This window comes from Triturus cristatus, chromosome 5_1 (assembly GCF_964204655.1).
Source record: "Triturus cristatus chromosome 5_1, aTriCri1.1, whole genome shotgun sequence".
Taxonomy (NCBI): domain Eukaryota; kingdom Metazoa; phylum Chordata; class Amphibia; order Caudata; family Salamandridae; genus Triturus; species Triturus cristatus.
In genome coordinates, this window is record NC_140587.1 from 247,345,163 (window position 1) to 247,367,895 (window position 22,733).

The following is a 22,733-nucleotide window of genomic DNA, read 5'->3' on the forward strand; positions in this document are numbered from 1 at the left end:
ATCCCACCATCCCATTATATAAACCTTTAAGCACATTGTATAGGAGGGGGCTGTCACAATCGTCTTTACGCGTCACAATTTTTGTGTCTGATAAAGTTAACCATGGCAAACATTGACATAAATGGTTTTTATCAGTCATCTTTGAAGCTCGTAAGTACAATCTGTGCCTATCACTGCACACAGTACCTTTCAGTAGAGATATTCAGCTATTGTAGAGGATTTCTTCCATTAGCCCAGTGGCATTTATGACTTATTCCCCCGCAGTCACACAGGTATTAAGTGCACTATACAATATAGTCTTTCCGGATCTGATGTGCTGTGTTACTTCCTTTTCTCCAGTGGTTTCTACATAGATTTCTGGTTTGCCAAGATTTCTTGACTCAGGGGCGCCAGTAATACAATACATATGTTGTTTCTGCATGACCATGCGTCTAGGTCTTCATTCTTAGCTGTGATTCTACTCATTTCTTCTGCTCTTGGACTGTTCTGTAATGTTTTAACTACTTTTATTCAAGTACAAATGGAATTATGTACGTAGGTTTATCATCTTGCAATGAAAACCTTTCCCTTGATTATATTTTCCAGATTTTGTAGGAGTAAAGAGAAAACGTGGTAGGCCCAAGGGCTCAACAAAAAAATTCTACACGGATGAGGATGCAGCAGAAAATATTGTTATTGATTCTGTGGACGCAAACCAACTTGAAACGGAGAAGGAGGAAGTGTTGCTTAACACCCTGCCTATCAGCTTGGAGTGCCGAAAATGTAGTCGTAAATTCTCAAACTCTCGCCAGTTAAGGAAACACATCTGTATGAATTTTCCTAATGAAGAAAGTGCTGAACATGAAGATCACTGTAAGCCAAAGTTTTATAGCGGGACATTACATGCAGCTTATTGGTTAATAACTTTGGGATGTGGGTTGGACAATTGAAAGCAATTATGGAACAATCTCTGGTAACTCTGTTAATATGCTCAACTGCATGAATGTATAATGTATTGTTTATTGTCCGCATCTTTAGATTCATGTTTTCTTTTGTATCGAGCCCTTGCTTGATGAGGGAAGTTCACAAATTTTCCCAAGCTTAATCCGACCAAAATGGAACTCCTGCTTAGCCCTTGGATGTTTCTGATTTAAGCGAAGTTGTCTGGCTGCAAGATCAAGTTCCACCACCACATGCTGCCAAGCCAGTGCATAATGCTCCCGTCTACATAAGTTCTAACCTCAGCTGACGTAATAGAATACCCCATTCACTGAAAAATATCTGCACATTCCTGTGTTAAATGCCCTGTGCAAGTTAGACAATGCAAGTTAAATGCACCTAGCTCATTAGTAAAGATTGTCCCTTGTCTTCAGCTGCAGGACGCAGCTGCCCAGACTCCTCACTGGGATATAAAGACAAGAGGACATTTACCCCACGCCCAGATGCCTTCGCCGGCTGCCCTGTCTCTGTGGGTTCTGTTTAAAAACGATGACGTGCACATAATGCTGTACACAAAAAGACCCCTGCGTGTGTTTGACATTTAATTTGAGTGGTACACTCTAACTCGATCATTGCTGTCTTCGTTCACTTTCTTCTTGTAGTCCCCAAAGCGAAATCTGTGACCTGCGCCGAAATGTCCTTCTCCATCTATGCATCTACATTTTGGAATTACCTACACGTAAATCTACTTTGGAGACCAATGTGATGAATTTTAGTAAATTGTTGAAGACCTGGCTTTTTATTAAATGTCCTCCTTTTTAAGTATCTTTTTACCAAGGTCTTTTGTTCTTCATCATGGTATTTTAGTTGCTGTAGTCTAGTCTGCACCAAGAAGCTCAGTGAATGAGTTACAATGAAATTTTACACAAGCTGTCAGGTAGTTAAGGCCCCTGGTATGAAATGGTATGGGTTGATATAGCCTCAAACTCCACCACCAGCAGCAGCAAGTGAGCTGTATAGTTTGTGAATGAGACATTATTACAACCGTTTTCTAATGGATTTATTTTCCTATCTATTCCTGTCACAATGAACCAGGGTACACCTTCCCCAGCAACAGCAGCTAGATGAAAGTGCGTTGACTCTGATGGCAGACCTGTTCCCACATCATTTGTTTAAACTCTTAGGAGAATCACCCATGCTACCCATGACTAACGTCAGTACCTTTTTTGCTCACGATACACGCATTAGAATCTCAACTAGGGCCGGCTCTAGGGCGGTGTGACCGGTGATTTCGGGTAGCGGCGCCCTGTTTGCAACTAGATCATAGCTTTAAAAGTATTTGCCGCTGCGTGCCTTGCGTCCAGCAATTTTCAGACAACAATAAAAATGTCAAGATAACTCTGGTGATCAATGTTCTTCCTGGAGAGGGATCGAAGTGTTGTCTAGTGTAAGTTTTAACTCATTGTAAAGTAGAGCAGAGGGTTATTATGCCTGCTGCAAAGAACTTGTACCATGCAGATCACAAGGTGCATATAATGTAAATAGGGCAGTGGGTTACTGCTTATGTCTAAGAGATCCTTTTGTTACTTGCATTTTATAGGTTTAAATTTTAATATAGAACAGTGAGCAAAGATTTGAATGCACACTGCAAGGAAGAGATTAGAGCAGTATGATTTTTCCCATCTTTCATTATCCTAATGTTGCAAAAAGGGTACATTTGGATAGAAATCAATTCTTATTATTAAAGAGAACCCTCAACCTTGGTGGTACATTTTAAATTCTGAGTTTGTACTTCTCCAGACAAAGCACTCTTAAACTATACTACCTACCAGTATAGATGACATGTGACTCCTACACCTTGTAGTCATTTGTCTTATGATGTAAAGTGCTGTGGCACACTGCACTGTTATGAGTGGCACTATAAAACATCTGAGAGAGTCATATGGAGACCTGAGGGGCACTGTTAAATGCTGGTCGTGAGGGAATTTGTGGCAGAAGTGATATCTGTGGGGTACCAACAAACACTGGCGCACTGGGCGCCACCAGTGCTAAAGCCAGCCCTGAGCTCAACGAACCATAATATTCTGATAATTGGTTCTGCTGTTCTTGTGTTGGATTGTGGCCATGTGGTCGGACACACACAAATTAGTGACTATTGAGCATGAGGCTCAGTCAAGAATCTGAGCCATGTTCCATATGCTGTCAAATGTAATCTAAATACTTCAGGGAGCAGTAGGCAAGATTTTTGGCAAAACATTGCTGGGCGGTGGCATTTGATTCTGCTTGGAAGTGAAGGGTCAAATGAAAAGGCAGGACACCTTTCTTTGTGAGAAACACCAGTTGCAGTCTTATATACCGCAATGATATTCATCAAAGTCATCATCTTGCAACTGATATGCGCAGATGTGAGTGCATACTCACTGTGCCACGGAACTTAAGTTGCACCTCATTGACAAGGCCTAAATAAGTCATAAACTGTCGGGGGTTGCTTGAGTTCCTACTTAAAGAAGACCTGACTTTCAAGTTTGCGCTGGACTGTTGCTACTGGAGCAGCACCAGGGCTGATTTGCATATGACTGGTTCCTGTCTGAGGTGGCATGGTGGACAAAACGAGATGGGTTGGGATGCAGTTGTGCGCAATTAACAGTGACTGAGATGTTTTTCCTGTCACCTTTTGTTTTCCTTATCATCCTTTGGCACCAGTAGAATCTCTACTACCACCAAGAGGTTTTTCCTAACTTCTTCATCATTTTGTTATAATTATTATTATAAAAACGGGGAGAGGAGTTCGCCTAAGGGCTAGGGCGCTCGACCTAAGACCTGGGGAACTGGGTTCGAGTCTCAGTAATGACGCTGAACTTCCTGTGATTCTGGGCAAATCACTTAATCTCCCCGGGCCTAAAAAAAAATGAATGTGTGTCCTTATGTAACGTAACTGGTGCTATGTAAAGCGCTCTGATACCTGATTGGATTCGGGTCAAGTTCGCGCTATATAAAACTCTGCAAAATAAATATATAAACACAATTAAAACATTACAAATGGCAACCCAGTTTATTATTACATAATGTTTATCAGACAAGGTAGCAGTGCACGATTCAAGCAGTAACATGTGAACTTTCATAAAACCACTTTGTGCACGACTAGACTTTATCATATCTTTCACTTTAATCTTCACCTTTAAAATTACAAAATTGCCTGCTTCTTGTAAATATAAAAGGAGCGAATTTATACATGTTTTCTACCAAGTCCAAGATGCATGGAACAATGAACTAATCATCAACTTCATTTTGATATACAGTTAATGACCTTGGTTCAGAACCCAGCTACAATAGGGCAATGTACCGTAGACTGAAAAAAAGTGTCTGTAAGTGCATGTTGCAGCAACTTGACAGTGCTTGCATGAGACCATTGTACGGACTAGCCAGGGATAAGGACTGGTACTGTGACCATGCCCAGTACAAGCTTGTTGAATGGTTTCTTTGTGTACTTGACATTAAGGCCTGTTTGGTTGTGACCAAAGAGAAATACATAGCATATATTTAACAAAATAAAGTTACAAGAAGCTCCTGTGTGGGGCACGCGGTTCCATTTTAGGGACCAAGGTATGGAGCACATTGTTCACCAGACTGTGGTGCGATGGTAGAGTTTGGTGGGGTTCAAAGTATGGTGTGAGCAATCTGCAACTTTATTGAGCCCTATGAGCCCTAATCCCAGACATTGCATCAAATGATCTGGTGGAACTGCAAAGAGTTCTGATTAAAGCAATTTCTCCTGGAGCAAGTCATTTTCATGGGCTGGCAAACCGAAATGCACAGCTAACAGGCATGCAATATGTCAATCCTAGTACTGCATTTTCTTTTCAAGTATAATTTGATTTCACCACAGTCCACTTCACAGCTTCATTGCAAATCGTCGCTCGGTAATGCTGAGATCTTAAGGGCATAATCTTATAATGGCTTATTCTGTGCGAAAAATAAATTGGGAAATGTTTGATTGATTCCGAGTTTCATTCACCGGACTCAGCAAAGAAATGAAACAGGCGATGCTCCTGTCATGTTAACATGTTTCAAGTGGCAATCAAAGGACTGGCTTCTTATAAGCAGTATAGGACTACATAGTCTGTAGATGACTGCAAAAAGATCTTGAAGGTTTTATATTTTTTAATTTTTTCAAACATTTTACATTTGAGTGTAAAACCCCTCATAAAATATCAAAAGATTGCCTTTTCAGATAGCAAAACTTGAATACTCGCAATACTGTCAGGGAGCGTTTGATGTGTCAAATTTACAGTGAAATCTTTCCATGTTCTCATTCTCATCGAACATTAAATCAATGCCCACAGTGATTGCATTGTTTGTGAAAAGGAGCTATCACTAGGAATTAAAACTTGCGCTGTAAAATTTCCTTCAATTGGCTTAAAACAATTCCACCGACTCTCCTGTATAAGATGTATGTTATTAGTACTTCAAATTCAGAGTAAATCGACTATGAAATTTACTCCATTGATAGATGTAGATGGCGGTTTTACAGAACAATGCTGCTAGGACCTAGAAACGCACCCACTTGACTTGCTTTTTCTTATTTCTGAGATTGTGAAAAGCCAGGAAGATGCAGTTCACGGAGCTCTTATGCATTGGAAAGGTGAGAACTAACCTTGAGGTTAAATTAACAACAGCTGTTTTAGGGTTGGAACCTTGTCTAACCCTGAATGGTGTTTCACGAATTATATGCTCATTTAAATAAAACATTCAACCTACTCTCCTGCCCATCAAAGACTGTGAGCTGGTTGTAAGGGCTACTGGTAATTCAACATTAAACTCCTGTACTGACCTGTACACAGGACTCATTATCTACGTCAGTTACCAGAAAATGGAGCTATAGGAGTTATTCGTGTAAAAGACCGTGGGCCTCATTTAGAGTATGGCGGAGTGGGAGCCTTGCTGTAAATATCAGTTCACCCTCCCCATTTAGAGTTGGACAAAGCACAGGGTTTCCACCAGCAAATCCTCCGCTACCTCCGGATATAAAAATCCCTGGCTTTGTGGCTCATCCTCCGCCATGCTGCCAAATCATAGAGCAAGGGTATTGTCACTAGATTACTGTGCATTGGACCACTGCATGGAAATCCATCGAAGCCCCCTTGTGCCTAGAGAAGATGTCCTGCACAATAGTACCATTGATTGTTTTTTTGTGTTTTTCAAAAACGTTCTTTGAGAGTTTATTCTTAAAAGATAAAAATGTTTGCCAATTAGGACCAAAATACCATGGTGCCCACTCAGCAAGCTCGTCAGCCTTCAGAGCAACTTTTATTTCAGCGGTTGCTATAAAGATGTAGGACCGGATTACAATGTCGGTCGGAAAGGCTCCGAACGGCATTCGGATTTCCCTAAATCATGTCGGAACCCATTGTAATTCATCGGCCGGAAACATTTCCGACCGATTATGATGGAAAGGTAACCGTTCGGTCATCCTGAATCAGTTCCGACAGGCATTTCAAAACTCTGAGTCGGTCGAATTGTACGGCTCTACGGACTGCATTTCCGACCGGCGTATTACGATGTCGGATTCGGACAGCTTTTCCGAATCAGTCTGTCCGACACAGAACGGCTGTTGAAAACTGACTTTGGGGGCCATTGGGGTACCCAAGGAAACCCCCTGTAGAACCATGCACAGTCTGACAGGCACCATGGAGTGCCCTCCATAGGGTGCAAGGTTTTCCGAAACCACCCCTTTTTTCAATGGGAGCCTGTGTTGTCGGTCAAACACAGGCTCCCAATGGGAGACTTTCCGAACCTTGTTCGGGAGCATCATAATCAGTCGGTTGGAACATCCGACTGCGAGTAGGTAGGAACAGATTCTGACAAGCAGTTGGGAGGTTTAGTTTCTGAGTGACGTCGTAATCAGGCCCTTAGAGTTTCCTGCCAGGCAATTGGGGCTCTCTAAACTGGACAGTCCTCAGCCATGGAAGCAGTTTCAGTTGATCTTGTAGGCTGGCTGGATAACCAACCAAGGTCTAAATGGCCTTGTCCTAAATTTTTGAAGACATCAGCACTGGATCATCATTTCACTAGTTAATTTTTCAGTTGCTTGTGTAAGTGAGAAAACCATTAATGGTGTTTGGTAGTCTTATACCGCAGCTAAAATAAACCATGATATACCAAATAGATTTTTTTTACATCTGGAGGTTGAGACACCTAGAAGACATGAAATCTAAACTAATTACCCTGGGGAATTTTCAGTTTACAAGCTGCAGATCTTCACAATATGCTAATAACACAGCTGAGGTTTCACGAAAATCTTTAGACCGTTTAAAAACCTGAATTAGGTTTGTTACACTCATCCAGAAAATGCTTGTATCAAATAGAGATTAATAAAGTTAGATGGAAACCTAGGATATATAACCTTATGTCAAGGATTCAGGATCGTATGTTGCTATATAGTTAGGATGCAGCCCCATTTTCTCCACTCTTTGTTTTCAAAAGTACCTTTGTCTTAAGGATCTCTGACCCTAGTAATGGCACCCTAGTGTTGTACACCAAAATAGGTTTGCCGAAGATGAATTCTGCCTTGAGATTCTTCACACACTAGTTTCTGGTCTACACACTTTTAATAGGCAATTTTCTTTTATAGTTAGAGTAGAAGCTCAAGCTAGGATTTCATGGCAGTGTTTCAGAATTAGCGGGATAGGACAAAGAAGATGAAACAACAAATTACTGCATATGAAGACATGCCAGAAGCAAGATGCTAATTTTCATAACACAAAGAATGAGGTGTTGAAGTCAATAGTTTGATTGTCTTACTTGTACCCAAGGATCTGCAGATCAGCTCTGGCTAACCTAAAGCTTGGAACCTCTTGTCAAAACTCAGTCAAGGGCCAAAAGGAATAGGGTGGGTTGCAGTGATGAAATGTGTATTTGTATAAATTAATCCTGTGCACAACATTCAACACAAGCATGGCCTCTTGGTGCAGGAGACAGTATCAGAATCTTCAAAATAACAAAGACTGCAGTAAAATTTCAAAATTTTAAGTTAGTACCTCTATTCCAGATAAGTAATAAGTTTACTTGGCGAGTACACGCAGGCACTTAGTGAGAACCCTTACAAAAATAAATCTTTTTAGTGGCTTGGCACGGACACAGATAAAAGAACCGTGTTCAGTCATGTGGTGTTTGTTGCAATGTGGATATGTCCATAAATACACACGAGGCTCCACTTGATACTATAATAACTCCAAATTACCAATTGTATACTTTAGAGATAGATTTTATGGGTCCAGTTCTTTGACTGAGAATGAAGAATTTCCTTGCTTTCATAACGGAAAGTTTCAATTCTATTAAGGACACGGAGGTGAGGATTAGGCTGTTCTTTCTTCTTTATTTTAACCAGCAGCCATTCAAAACCAAACAGTAAACACCAAAAAGACTTAATTTCCCATGAAGCCTAGAGACAAAACCATCAAGTTCATGTTCGAGTCTATCAACCAATCAGGCGCCTCCTGGGATGATAACTGCCAACGATCCCTGCTGGTCTTCCTCTTTCTTCCTGTGACAAAGCCGACTGCTGAAGATCTTTAATCCTGCTTCAAGGACTCTGCACCTGCGGGCAGAAAAGAAGTCATAATACCTTGCATGCGAAAAGGCTATCGTACACAGCATTAGAGCAAATACATGACCGACCAGGAAATCGCTTTACTTGAGTCTGAAGCATGTCTGATCAACCCTGGCGGGTCCAGGTTCTTCCTGATTGCAGGCTATCCCTCGCCTCTGTGTCCTTAATAGAAATGAAACTTTCTGTTACGAAGCTAGGACATTTTTCATTCTTTGTCAGGACCCGGAGGCGAGGATTAGGCTAGTTCAAAGCTTATCTACTACTAGGGTCACTATGGAGAAGACTGGCTTGAAGTAAAACCTCTTGAAGGTTGAGTCTGACGACCAGTCAGCAGCATTCAAAATGTCCTCCAAGCGAGCACCTAGCATGAAAGCCTTGGATGCCAGGACACCTCTAGCTGAGTGTGCTCCAAAAACCTTCATATTGATGCTGGCCTCCAGCATCACCCAACGGGCCCATCGTGCAATCGTTGGGGATGAGACCGCTCAAAACGGTTTCCTCAAGGGAATTAGGAGTTGCCGTTCTCCATGTGGACACACATCCGCGGTCATGGCCTCGATGCATCTGGCTACGCAGAGTTTGGGAGATCCAGGAAAGACCGGGTAGGAAATTATCCATGACTGGCATTTGGTACGACGGGACACATGGAAGGTGACCCCGTTTGGAGTGAAAAACCTCCCAGAAATGTCCAGAGCCCTGACATCCGAGACCCGTCTACAGGTCACCAAACACAGCAGCTTAGCCAGTTTGGATGATAGTTGCTTGCGCAACAAGTACTTATTGCTGGCCATTTTGATAGTAGATGCAAGACCTTGTTTACATCCCAGAGGACTGAATTTCGCGGGCTCTGGGGGGAGAGAAAGTCGGATACCGTAAAGAAGTTTCCTTTCCAGCGGATGGTCCCCCACCGGATGATCCATCACTACGGCATGCCTGGCTGAGATTGCGGATCAGAAGCTATTAATCATCCTGTACTTTAGTCCCTCTGAAGCTAAATGGGCTAGAAAGTTCAGGATGTGGACAACATCCGCCCCCACAGGATCCAGACCCCACTGCAGACAACAACCCATCCATCAAGATCAGGCTGACTGGTAGCGTTTAACCGTACCATCCACTTAGGCCCGGGAGAGGAGCTCTGCAGCATATCCCGAAATTCCACAGACCTTCCATCGAGGCCGATAATCCTCCATGCCATCAGGGATAGGTAGTCGTTCACTATCGGGGGATGTGGGTTGCTTGCAGTATCAAGCAGGAGATGCGGGAGTAGATGGATTGAAGAAGCCCAAGAAAGTTCCATCAGAACTGGAAACCATGCTTGCGCTCTCCAGTCGAGGGTGATCACCACCACCTCCGCCTTCTGCCGGCAGACCTCAATCACATTATCAGGGCGAAGGGGGGAAAGGCATAACCCTGTTTCCGGGACCAATCCTAAAGGAACGTGTCAGTGACCGTCTCCTCCGGGTCTGGTCTCCAGCTGAAATACCCGGGAAGCTGGTGGTTAAGGCGAGAGGCAAATAGGTCGACAGAGAAAGGTCCCCATCGATCCTGAAGGGCATGGAACATCGGGGGGAACATCTTCCAAAGACTTGAGTCTCGAAGATGTCTGGACTGCCAGTCTGCCACCTGGGTGGCAATTCCCAGGAGGTGTTCTGCTACCACAAAAACCTGATGGGACAGGCAGTACTCCCAAAAGTATTTGGCCAAGTCCGCCAGAGCCTTTGTGCGATTCCCGCCCAGGTGGCTTATGTAGCGAACAGCTGCTACGTTGTCCAACTTTAGAAGGACGCAGTAGTGAGCTCTGTCCCTGGCCCAACAACGGACCACGAAGGATCCTGCCATGAGCTCTAGGCAGTTGATGGACCAACACCCTCGTGTGATGAACTCCCCACAACTTGCCCTCCAGCCTGAACCGCTAGCATCCGACTTGATCACTAGGTCCGGAAGGGACACGAAGATGGCCCTACCGTTCCATGCTTCCATGTGGGTAAGCCACCACTGGAGCTCCTCCTTCACATCCTCGGACAAAGGTACCTCCTGGGCATAGGACAAACCCCTGCGTAGGTGAGACGCCTTGAGTCTCTGGAAAGCCCGGAAGTGAAGCGGATCCGGAAAGATAACCTGGATCGAGGCTGACAACAGCCCTACCACCCTGGCAATGCTTCGCAGAGAAGTATGCGGCTTCCATAGAATCTGCCGTATCTCGTGGCGAATCTTTGCTATCTTCCTGGAAGGGAGACTTAAGGTCGCCTCCACGGAATTGATCACGAACCCTAGGAAGGTGATAAAGCAGGAGGGAAGGAGGCAGGACTTTGTCTGGTTTATCACGAAACCCAGTGACTGAAGAAGAAGCACAGCCGACTGGAGCTGTTGCGACAACATTAGCGGACACTGATGCATGAACTGCATTTCGTCCAGATAAACGATCATCCTGACGCCCTGCGACTTCTATCTCTCCACCACCGGGTGCTAGACCTTCGTGAAGCACCACGGTGCTGAAGACAGGCCAAAGTGATGTGAGGTGAATTCGAAAGTTTGGCCCTGCCACTGGAACTAAAGGAAACCGCGTTGAGGAGGGAAAATGGGGACCGTTAGGTAGGCGTCCTTGATGTCCAAGCGGACCATCCAGTCGTTGGGACACAACAGATCCCGGAGAAGGTGAATGCCCTCCATCTTGAAGTGCCGGTAAACCAGCCACTCGTTGAACTCTTGGAGGTTTATCACTGGACGCTGCCCCCGTCGTGTTTCTGTACCAGGAAAAGATTGCTTAAGAAGGCCCTTGGGTGGGGAGATGCGTTGCAAATTGCCCGTTTGTCCAGGAGTTCCTGGACCTCCTATTGTATCAGTACCGCCTTCCTCCCGGAAAAGTGGATTGGTGTAAGCGGGATAACCTGAACCGGGGAGCCATAAAACTCTATGTGGAAACCCTGCACCGTTTGGAGCACCCAAGCGTTGGTCGTGAGGGCCCACCAATTGTCTATAAAGTGAGCCAGTCTGCCCCCCAAGCAATGACATGAGATAATAGAAGAACTCAACATGAGAGCGGGACGCGCCTCCACCGCGTGCTCCGTTGCTCTGGCTTTTGCGGCTGGAACGAACCCTGGTGGGATAGAACCCACTGAAGCGCAAGGAGTCCTGGTACTGTCCTCTCTGCGACTATTGTCCTCTGCTGGGGGCTGTCTGTAAGGAGTGCCCAGCCGAGCACCCCCTACCACGGCCGGCACCGCTGAAAACCCGCTCATTAAAAATGCGTTTCACAGTGGTTTGTGCTTTGTCCAAGGAGTTGAACGTGGAGACAAATTTACTCAGCTCCTTCACAAATGGGTCCCCGAAGAGGCCGCCCTGAGCCACCTGACCAGCCTCTGAGTTGGCCAGTTCGCCATGCTTTGGGTACAGTTTGATGAGAAGCGACCTGCGCCTCTCCGTGGAGATGGCACAGTTTGCGTTGCCTAAGAAAATGATAGCCCTTTGGGCCCAACTAGAGAGGACATCTGGTGGGATTAAGGCTCCCGACGCCTGGGTGTCCTCTGCCATGTCAAAAATCTTGACCAATGGCCCAGTGATGTCCAGCAATTTGTCCTGCAGGACCTGTTGATGCCCTTCTTCGGATCCTTAATGTATTTAGTAAGGAAGGTCACCATTCTTGTGTCAATTTCACGGGTCACGGCCACTTTGCCATCAAGGGACGGGCGAGGGCAGTCCGCTCTAAGGTGGGAGTCGACCTCCTTGTCTAGAGGTTTCCACAACCGACTCACCACATACTTGGCCACTTTTTCGCAAGGTACCCACTCCGAAGAGCGGGGGTGAAGGAGGTCCTCTGGATCCAGTAGGTCCGACTGGGCATCGCTCCGTGGTTCTGGGGCCTAGGGAGGGTCAAGGGGCTGAGAGGGGGAGAGGCGCCAAGACCTCCCATGATCTGAATCCTCATCCGATCCAACCTGGGAGGCCGCTGCGCCCTGAGCCTTTGCAGGCGGGGGGGTCTGGTGGGGCTGTTCCTGTTGGCGTAGAGGGGTCCTTGGTGTCCAAGAATGCCTGCTTTAACCTATCATACGCATCCAAGTCAACCCCTTCATGGTGAGGGTGTTTGCGTGGTTTCTGAGGGGGGTAGCAGAGTCCGGCTCTGGAGGTTTGGGGATCGAAGGCCCCTGAGTTTCTTCCCTCGCAGGGAGGGGTTGAAGGCACTTCTGTGCCAGGTCTTCTCCAAATAGGCCACCGCCTCTGAGACCGCCCTGACAATGGAGGCATCAACCGCGTCACAAAAGTCGTCCGTGAGAGGGAAATATTGGCTTTCCTCCTCCTCCTTATAGTAGTCATCGAACTCCTCAATCTTCGCTAGAATGCAGAGAAGCTGTGGACCAGAGGTAGGTGTCAGGAAAGTAGGGTGAATAACGTGGTGGCCTCCCACCAGGTGAGAGGGCTTGAAAGGCTGTGACGGAGCCCAAATTGAAGTACCTAGAGAGGGAATTTAACCCAGGAGAAGGCGAGGGTCTGAAAAGGTCTTGTTGAAATATGGTAGGCACTCACTCACTATGTCCTACAGTGCTAGATCGGAACCCAGCAGGGGCTGTAAACGCCCTTACGACGCTAGCGCTAGACCTGGGTAGGCGGTGGGGGCAGCGGGTGGGAGCTGATATTCAGACCCGGCCCACACTGGTGAAAGTTCACTAAACGTGCAGACTAAACACATGCCCTCATAAGACAAGGGCTGCAAGAGGAAACAACCTAGGCTTGTCTGCAAACTAATAGGCTGAAAAGGCCTATGATTGTACCCCTGTTGGGTGTTCAGCTCCAGATTGGGCCGGGCGAGTTGGCACGAGACAGCAGACCGGACGGAGGCGCTATGTGATGGCCACAACTGACGCGACCTCCGACCACGTCTCGCTGAAGAGAAAGCGCCTGACAGGAAAAAAGGAAGGTGCTGCGCACTCCCCGCCGGCAATCGGTGATCGCGGCCGCGTAAGGGGAGCGGAGGCTCCAATTAGTCACAACTATGTCATACAAAAACAACGTTCATCGAATACCATCAATAACACAACTACTGGCAAGAACAATCCCAAGCAGCAAATACTGAGGAAAGTGCACTTAACTGACGCAGGCTGCCAGCAGCGAAGAAAGAGGAAGTCCAGCAGGCTTCGTTAGCAGTTCTCGTCCAAGGAGGCGCCTGATTGGTTGATAGACTCTAACATGAACTTGATGATTTTGTCTCTAAGCTTCATGGGAAATGAAGTCTTTTTTGGTGTTTATTGTTTGGTTATGAATGGCTGCTGGTTAAAATAAAGAAGAAAGAACAGCCTAATCCTGGCCTCCGGGTCTTGACATAGAATAAGTATTTAATGATGATAATAAACAAGAATTGTTCAAAATGGTTTTATTGGAAATTCATAGTGGACATTAGTAGTCAAACTGTCATCAAATTTATGAATGAAACATTTATTAGGGAAGAATTTCCTGTAACAATTGGTTAAAATGGTGTTCAGTTCACATCTCTTGAAATTAAATCATTTTAACAGCATCTTGGGCCATATGTAGGTGGCATACACTTTACCGATTCTTAAATACCGAATCTTACCGATTCGGTATTTAAGAATCGGTAAAGTGTATGTAGGTAAAAATTCGGTAAATGTTACCGAATCGGAGTAAGTCGGTAATTACCGAATCGGTATTTACCGATTCGGTAATGAGGCATACCTTCCCATTGATTGAATCAATGGGAAGGTATGCCTCATTACCGAATCGGTAAATACCGATTCGGTAATGGGGGGAGCACATTCAAGGGTGGCAGGGTGTCACATTGACACCCTGTTGCACCCCTGATTCTTCCATGTGTGCACATGTGGCGCACATACATGCCCTAGGGGCATGTATGTCTGCCACATTGCACACTTCACAGTGCACAATAATGCATTTTCACACCTATTCGTCATTTACCACCAACTATTAGTTGGTGGTAAATAACGAATCCCCTCACCCATCACACAGTCCCCCTACATCTCATTACTGTATTCGGTATTTACCGAATCGGTAAAATTACCGATTCGGTAATTTTACCGATTCGGTAGATTACCGATTACAGAAATGAGCCCCCTACATGTCAACAGCCTAAATACCGGTCGGTAACGGTATAATTACCGAAAATCGGCCGTTACCGACCGGTATTGGGCTACGTACATGAGGCCCCTGGTGTCTATCCCTAAATCACCCACAGGCTTATGGTTTTGTTATACGGTTCCCACTAAAAAAAGTCAGACTGCGTATTAGGATGACAGAACTTCAGAATGTAGGGAATGAGTCCATCTACACCATCAGAGAGTTTCGACCCATTTCCTGTGTAGCTCACAGTGCCTCACCTGAACCCCTAACCTTCCTGGGGTGGCAGGTGGTTTTGGCAACCTTGAAGATGACACTCTGAGCCCCAAAGGAGTCGTGGAAACAGATGTTACCCCTTTTGTTGTTTACTTATGCATGCCCATGGTGAACATGAGAAAGATATGAATGAAGTTTTCAATACATTTATTGAAACAATCATAATCTTACATAGAAAGTTATTCTTTCTATGTAAGCGATGATTAGACAGATAAAATAAAGCAATGTAACAAGCATTATGAACACAGTGAAAAGAATTAACAGTCCAACTGTGACAGTCTTATTTCTATATATTCCTACCTATCTCTACCCTTACTGTTAGAGCATAGTGGGTGTACCCTCTGCCCGATCTCTTAGGTTAGCCTGACCCCCATATCTAGATAACTTGGCAAGGGAGTTGGCCTGGACTAGGATTGGCAATCCTTCCCTGCAGGATGGAAGATCAGCATCAACAGAGCTGCATGTTGAACACAGCATTCGTTCCAGGACATTCGTGACTGGAGTGCTCCTCTGATCCAGCAAAGGATAGTGCACTGTTTATATAACAGGATCAAGATTGATTTGCATATGGCTGGTTCCAAACTGGAATGGCATGGCAAGCAAAAAAAATTATGTATTTAACCCAGATCTGTGACTGGGGGTGAATGTTTGATTTGTTCAGTTTTCCGCCCATCATCTGTATTTTTGTACTTTCTATATGTGGCATCTCTAGAATAGTAATGTTAAACCCAACTTTACTATTAAAGAGGATTTTTCATTACTATTCCAAAGATAAAAAACTTTTCTAATCAGGAATTACATCTTAAAAGTGTTTTAAGGAATTCCCAATGCCAGCCTATGAGAGAGTAGGCCCTCACAGCAGTGAAAAACAAATGTAGCTGTTAGTCACTACCAGGACATATAAAACGTAGAAGTACATGTCCTACCTTTTAGTTACACAGCACCCTGCTTTTAGTACCTAGGGCCTACCTTAGGGGCGACTTATGCGTAAGTAAATGGAGAGTTTAATGCTTGGCTAGTGGTTTTAAATGCCAAGTCGAAGTGGCAGTAAACTGCACGCAAATACCTTGCAATTGCAGGCCTGGAACTGGTTTTAAAGGTTACTTGCTAAGGGGGCACAACCAGTGCTGTCAGCCCACTAGTACCATTTAGATTACCAGCCCTAAGTATATGGTATACCACTTTCCAAGGGGCTTACAAGTAAACTAAATATGCCAATCAGGTATATAACAATGTCATCATATTCAGGGGAGAAGCACATGCACTTTAGCACTAGGTAGTAGTGGTAAAGTACTCAGACTCTGAAGGCCAACAGAAAGATACAGCAAAAAGTGGAGGCAAGCAGGCAAAAAGTTGGGGGAAAACAGATCTAAAACTGATATTTGGTGATAATATTAATTCATTTTCACTCTGTTGCAAGCTGATATTCAAATGACAATTCATGTTGATTTGCTGGCACTTCTTACTCTTGTTATGGCTTCAAATCATTGATAATATTAATAGCATTTATGATCTGTATGTTCTGCCTAAGCCAGTGCAATCTGTTGAATTTTATGGCTATGTCTAGTGTCTAACTTTGTTAGTTGTGGTATCTGATTATTTCTAACTTTCTTATGTTTAGAAATAATTCTACTGTCTATGGTCTAAGATTTCGAGATCTGTTGTATCTATCGCTTTCCAGTCCCGCCTCTTGGGCGTCGATTCCGTCATATTGTTTGGCTTACCGTCTATGTAAAAGTGTCAGGATGGAAAATTAAAGGAATGGAAATGTACAAGAAAAAGAAGACGTTTTAGACAGACTGAATAATTCTAGGTGGTTATGTCAAATTACATGCATGTTGTACGTCAAAAGCATAGATATCCTTTTGTTTTTTGTCTACTTTTCCGGGGGAATTGTGCTGTAAAATGCAGTGTTTTTGGAAGGGTGAAGTTTGCTCATTTGGATCAGTACAATTTGGGTCTGGTGTATGTGCCACATCTGTTTTAAACCTCAATTAGCTGCAAATGTTCGGAAAAACATTGATCATCATTGCACTTTTCAACCTGTAGTTGTGTTAGTTTACATTTAGCTTTTGCCAGTATGCGGGAGAGCTCTTGCTGTTAAATATCATAATTTAATTTCCAAAATAGTCAGTTCTTTTTGTTATGTAGCCAAAACTAATTTTTCCATCTGTTCCAGGCAGCCGTTTCTTTCCCATATCAATTAAATACCATCCTCTGAAATTTGTTAACATAAAATCAAGGCTGCACAATCTTGATATTCCAAAATATGAGTAGTAATTTTGCAACTTTAGTCATTTTAAGGAGGAATCTGATGTGATATTTGAATCTTTGTAATTATAATAACCTCGTGAATATATTATCTGTTTTGGACACTAAGGGACCAGCACAAAGTCTGTGTTGCCGCTTTACAACTCTAATGAAATCTGTACCTTTTTTATTTTATGGTGTGTGAGTAAAGGTATGTCCTGGTTCCTAGTAAGAACAAGTTTCTTAAATGAGGAAAGAGTCCGCTTTGTCCCAAGTAACTTGAATGATAGTCACAGTCACCATAGCCAAATCAACATCCGTTATACAAGACATAGGGCCTGATTTAGATTTTGGCGGATAGATTAAGTACTGTTGCCATGGCGGAGAACTTTACTGCCGCCATGGCGAGGGTACTCTGCCCACCAAATTTAGAGAAGTCTGCTGGCCCAGCAGGTATCTCTTGCATTTCCAGGAACCACTGTCACAGCGGTTCCTGTAAATTAATTGAAAGTTTTAGGGTACCGGCGCCTTTTGGCCAGGTAGATAGCAAATTGCTGTTCTGACCTCTTCTGTGCATATCTCTTTCTGTAAGAGGTGGTTTATCCTCACGTCCGAGTGTGTAGTAATATGAGGTCAAATAAGCATCTCTTGTGTCTGACAATAAAATGTCTCCTGAGAAGAGTGATTTGCAGCAGGTGGTGAAGCATTCAGTTATGCTCCAAGTGCCTGAATGTAGAGCGCCTTGCTCGTCATGGATTCGATGTATGTGATTCTTGGTGTGTGCTTGTTTGAGCTTGTAAGCTAACAATCTCCCGTCCTTGTTACCCTTTGCATAAAATCTGCGTTTTAAATAGAGTAGGTTTTTTTGCAGCATCTCGCATCAGTAGGTGTTCTAGTTCAGTACATATCTTGCACAACATTCTGTGTGTGTGGAGCAAATTGTCTTGTCTGTGTAGTGCTTCTAGGCTCCCTCCGACTCAAACGTCTTTTGTTTTCCCAGCCTTTCAAATGCTGCTGTGTGGTAAATGAGTTTGCACTTGTTACTGCTTTCGTGGTGTCCCGTAGGTTGCTCTGGCTCACCTCTGGTTTTTATTTTTGTGAAAGAAATGTTCAATCATACCTCTTATACGATCCTTCACTTGAGGGTCTCTCAATGCCACTTTGTTAAGCAGTGATGGCCAATCAATACAAGGATAAGGCGTTACTCTATCAAGGTTCAGCCACACTACAGAATGGTCAGAGAGGGTTTTGGGGAATATAAATTGTGATAATCTGAGGCTGTAGAGCTGTGGGAGTAAGGAATAGCTCAAAGTGCGTATGATACCTGTGAACATGAAAGTAGAAAGTAAAATCCCTTGCAATCTCCATATATCCTCAAACTAAATTCGATTGATCATGAATCAGAAAGGGGGAGACCTTTTTAATATGTCAAGCGTGCAGATGATCAATCAATCTCAGGGTGGAGGATGGTATGAGAGTGCCCACCAATGAATATGTGTCCCAAAACTGTTCCCTCTCATCATTAGGGGCGTACAGTGAATAGTTTGGAGGCCCCAAAAATATTTTCTGGATTCCCACGAGTCTGTCCATTTTATCCGAAAATGTAGATTTTAGCTCGAATGGCCCTGTCTGAGCAATATGGCAACCCCTTTAGATTTGTGGTGGTAACATCATGGTATTGAGCTAGAAACCAGTAGCAGCGAAGCTTAGGGATATATTTTAGAAGTAGGTGGGTCTCCCAAAGCAGGACTATATTAGCATCTTTGAATTTGAGTCATTGCAACAAGGTCGGAAGCTTGACTAGGGAATCTAGATTTGCACGTTGAGGGTGACGATGGTTGTGACTGTCCTTGTTGATCTCCATTAGACCCCTTCAATTGCAAATATACATGAGGTTTCTTCTCAAATGCTGCCCTTGCCTGGAAGGAAACGCGTCCAACACTCTCCTACCTGCCACATCGCCCCTGGGTTCCTGACGCTGTGTGTCTCCCCTGCAGCCGCTGCCTGACATCGCGCGGCCATCGCAGGGGGAGACTACAGCTCCCAGAGGGCTTAGCGCTCCACAGCTGATCGCAATCTTCGCGCCCGGAGGCGCTTAAGTGAAGGAGGCTCCCTCGGTGGAGCGGGTTTCTTCTCAAATGCTGCCCTTGCCTGCAAGGAAACACGTCCAACACTCTCCTACCTGCCACATCGCCCCTGGGTTCCTGACGCTGTGTGTCTCCCCTGCAGCAGCTGCCTGACATCGCGCGGCCATCGCAGGGGGAGACTACAGCTCCCAGAGGGCTTAGCGCTCCACAGTTGATCGCAATCTTCGCGCCCGGAGGCGCTTAAGTGAAGGAGGCTCCCTCGGTGGAGCGGGTTTCTTCTCAAACGCTGCCCTTGCCTGGAAGGAAACGCGTCCAACACTCTCCTACCTGCCACATCGCCCCTGGGTTCCTGACGCTGTGTGTCTCCCCTGCAGCCGCTGCCTGACATCGCGCGGCCATCGCAGGGGGAGACTAATGCTCCCAGAGGGCTTAGCGCTCCACAGCTGATCGCAATCTTCGCGCCCGGAGGCGCTTAAGTGAAGGAGGCTCCCTCGGTGGAGCGGGTTTCTTCTCAAACGCTGCCCTTGCCTGGAAGGAAACACGTCCAACACTCTCCTACCTGCCACATCGCCCCTGGGTTCCTGACGCTGTGTGTCTCCCCTGTAGCCGCTGCCTGACATCGCGCGGCCATCGCAGGGGGAGACTACAGCTCCCAGAGGGCTTAGCGCTCCACAGCTGATCGCAATCTTCGCGCCCGGAGGCGCTTAAGTGAAGGAGGCTCCCTCGGTGGAGCGGGTTTCTTCTCAAACGCTGCCCTTGCCTGGAAGGAAACACGTCCATCACTCTCCTACCTGCCACATCGCCCCTGGGTTCCTGGCGCTGTGTGTCTCCCCTGCAGCCGCTGCCTGACATCGCGCGGCCATCGCAGGGGGAGACTACAGCTCCCAGAGTGCTTAGCGCTCCACAGCTGATCGCAATCTTCGCGCCCGGAGGCGCTTAAGTGAAGGAGGCTCCCTCCGTGTCGCGGGACGCGCGCGGACGGCGCCAGGCTAAGCCCGGGCAAAGGGCGGGCCGTCTATCGCCGTCAGGGGCTGGACAAGGCTGGGCTGGGCCTCCCCTCTGACATCTACTATAGGAGGTGCATGGGTGACAAATAGTAGCGTTGCTTACTGGATTGTTACCTGAAGGACTTCTTCTGTAGACGCAGTTAGTGGCTTCATCTTCTAGGCTGAAGTCTCCATGTCAATGTCTACGCGATCTGGTAGGGGCTTGAGGGGGGGAGGCGGGGCTGGTGCTGGTTGTGTTTCCGGGACTATGGACCAATTTATAACCCGGGTCGTCACGGTTATCGAAAAAGAAATTGCCATGACTGAACGGCATCTTTCTCGGGAACCCCTGACCGGTAAACGCTCATCGTTGGGTTCTCTGGCATTAGTCCCTTCCCCAGTACGCTCAATAGACCCTTTAGTTAATGTTTCCCCTGCTTACAGATCCCTAGTTAATGGTTTATTAGACCCTGTCCACCCACGGGTTGTTGCGATTAGGGCAAGTCTGGACCGGTTAGAGAGCTTGTCTGCTGCGGCTTCGCAGGGAGGTGAGAGCGCCCTGCCAGAGCCTCGGCCGACTGAGACCTCTGCGCCTTTGCTCCCTGTTGCCATTTCACCTCGCCAGGAGGATCCCACTGCCCCTTCTGTGCCCGTACCATTGGCAGCAAATGGCCTAGCTTCTAGCAAAAGGAAACGACCGGCTAGTCCACGTAAGAGCAGTTATTCAAAAACCTTTAAGAAACCTAGGAGAGTTGGAAGTAGGGTGGGTTGGTCCCATAAGGGTGCAGGGGTGGATGTTGGTCATCCCCAGGGGTCAAAGGGGGGAGCTGCTACTGGTGCTATTGCAGAGGAGACATGTGTGGATTTGACGTCCTACCCTCTTGATAAACCCGAAGGCCCCGCGGTCGAGACCCCATTAATCATCCAGCTCGAAAAAATTATGAAATCATTGTTGATCCCGGTTCTAGAGAGAGTAAAGGGGCTAACCGAGCGACTGGACAGATTCGAGCAAGTCACTCTTGATAATTTCATTTCTCGAAAAACTCTCATTAAACTCCACTCTAAAAATAGGGAGGATGGTTTAGTAGGGAATTTTGCTCCTTGTGAGTCATCTACAGCCCCAATAAGTCTAACTGATACATGTGGGGCAGTGCAGGGGGTGGTTGAGGAAAATAGCCCCGTTGTACAAACTGTGGCCATCCCAAACCCTGAGGCAGCCTTAGTGGGGGTGCTGGCGCAATCTAACGCAGCACCGGGTAGCATCATCCATTCAGTGATGCCTGCGAGATTTGTGGGCCCAAGTACAAGCGGTACCGCTGTGGCTAACAACTCTGGCGATAGTAATCGTACTGGTATATCCAATACTAAATCAGGCAAAATAACGTCAACTCCCACTTTTCAATCAAGAAATGCTCAAGGCAGTTTGCCTGTCCCTAATGCCAACCTACCCCCAGATTGTCAGCCTTTTGTGACAGTACTTACTGGGGTCCCCGTGCTAAAGCCAGGTAAACAGGAGTCATACGTCGAACTAAAGAATAAAACCTTATTCTGGCTGAAGGAAAATAGACCTCTTCCTAGCTCACTAGGTGGCCGGGTTATCCATGTGAGGAGGGTTAGCTGGTTAGGCACCCGGCCCAAAGACATAATGGGGGACTGCATTATAGTTAATTTTGAAGACCCTAGTGTAGCAAGCTATGTTTGTAGTTTTAATAGTAGTGAGGGTGGCATGGGCCCCAATACAGGAATTGGTACGCGTGACCTTAGTTTTTTTAACCCCTATGTAGTTCCTACCCGGCCTCTTAAAGCCGCAAGTTTGGAGGGATGGAATGGCAGACAAACTTCTCATAACCTCCCCCAGTTCAGCCTGTTCCGTCAAAACCCATGCCCTTTTCCCACGTGGTCCTGGCAGGATTGTTGACAGAATAGTTACCAACCTCCCATGAAGTCATCTGCTGTTTTCGAAGAGGAGAAGAGCTGTGACCTAGATTGTATTGGGGTAGTTTTGGGGCCACCCTGTTACAACTCACCTCCTCTTGAGGGCAGTGTTGTGTCCCATATTGTGGAGTCAACAGGTTATTTAATTCCCGATGTGCCCGCCCTTAACCAGCTGAATTCAGTGAGTGATGTACCAACTAACTCTGGATCCCAGGATAGTCTACCCGTACAGAGGGTTTCCTCTGCGCAGGTTGTAGTTGATGACGAGGTCCTGAAGATTGTCAGCTGGAATATAGCGGGCATCTCTCGTAACCTAGACATACCGGAATGGAACTCTTTTATTGAGTCATTCGGGATATGCTTAGTCCAGGAAACCTGGTGTCTGGAACCCCGATATAAGGTTGGCTACATCACCTATTTTGTTCCTGCAATTCCCTCGCCTGTTGGGAGAGGTCGGCCTTCAGGTGGCCTGTTAATTTGGGTCAGCATCTTATTGGGGTATCATCTAAGGTGTATAGAAACTAAGTCCCCAGACTTGCAGAGACTAGCAGTTAGAGGGTCTCCTGGGGGCGGACCTTAGAGCTTTTT

General features: G+C 45.8%; 1 protein-coding gene across 4 annotated transcripts in view; it reads left to right on the forward strand.

Annotated features, from left to right (window-relative positions):
* Positions 1-22,733, forward strand: part of ZFAT (zinc finger and AT-hook domain containing) — a 1,096,910-nt gene that overhangs the window by 358,466 nt on the left and 715,711 nt on the right. For all 4 annotated transcript variants that reach the window (XM_085604879.1, XM_085604878.1, XM_085604880.1 and 1 more), the window contains one exon: positions 586-852. In XM_085604879.1, coding sequence (XP_085461005.1) covers positions 586-852 — 267 coding nt within the window. The remainder of the gene's footprint in view (positions 1-585; positions 853-22,733) is intronic.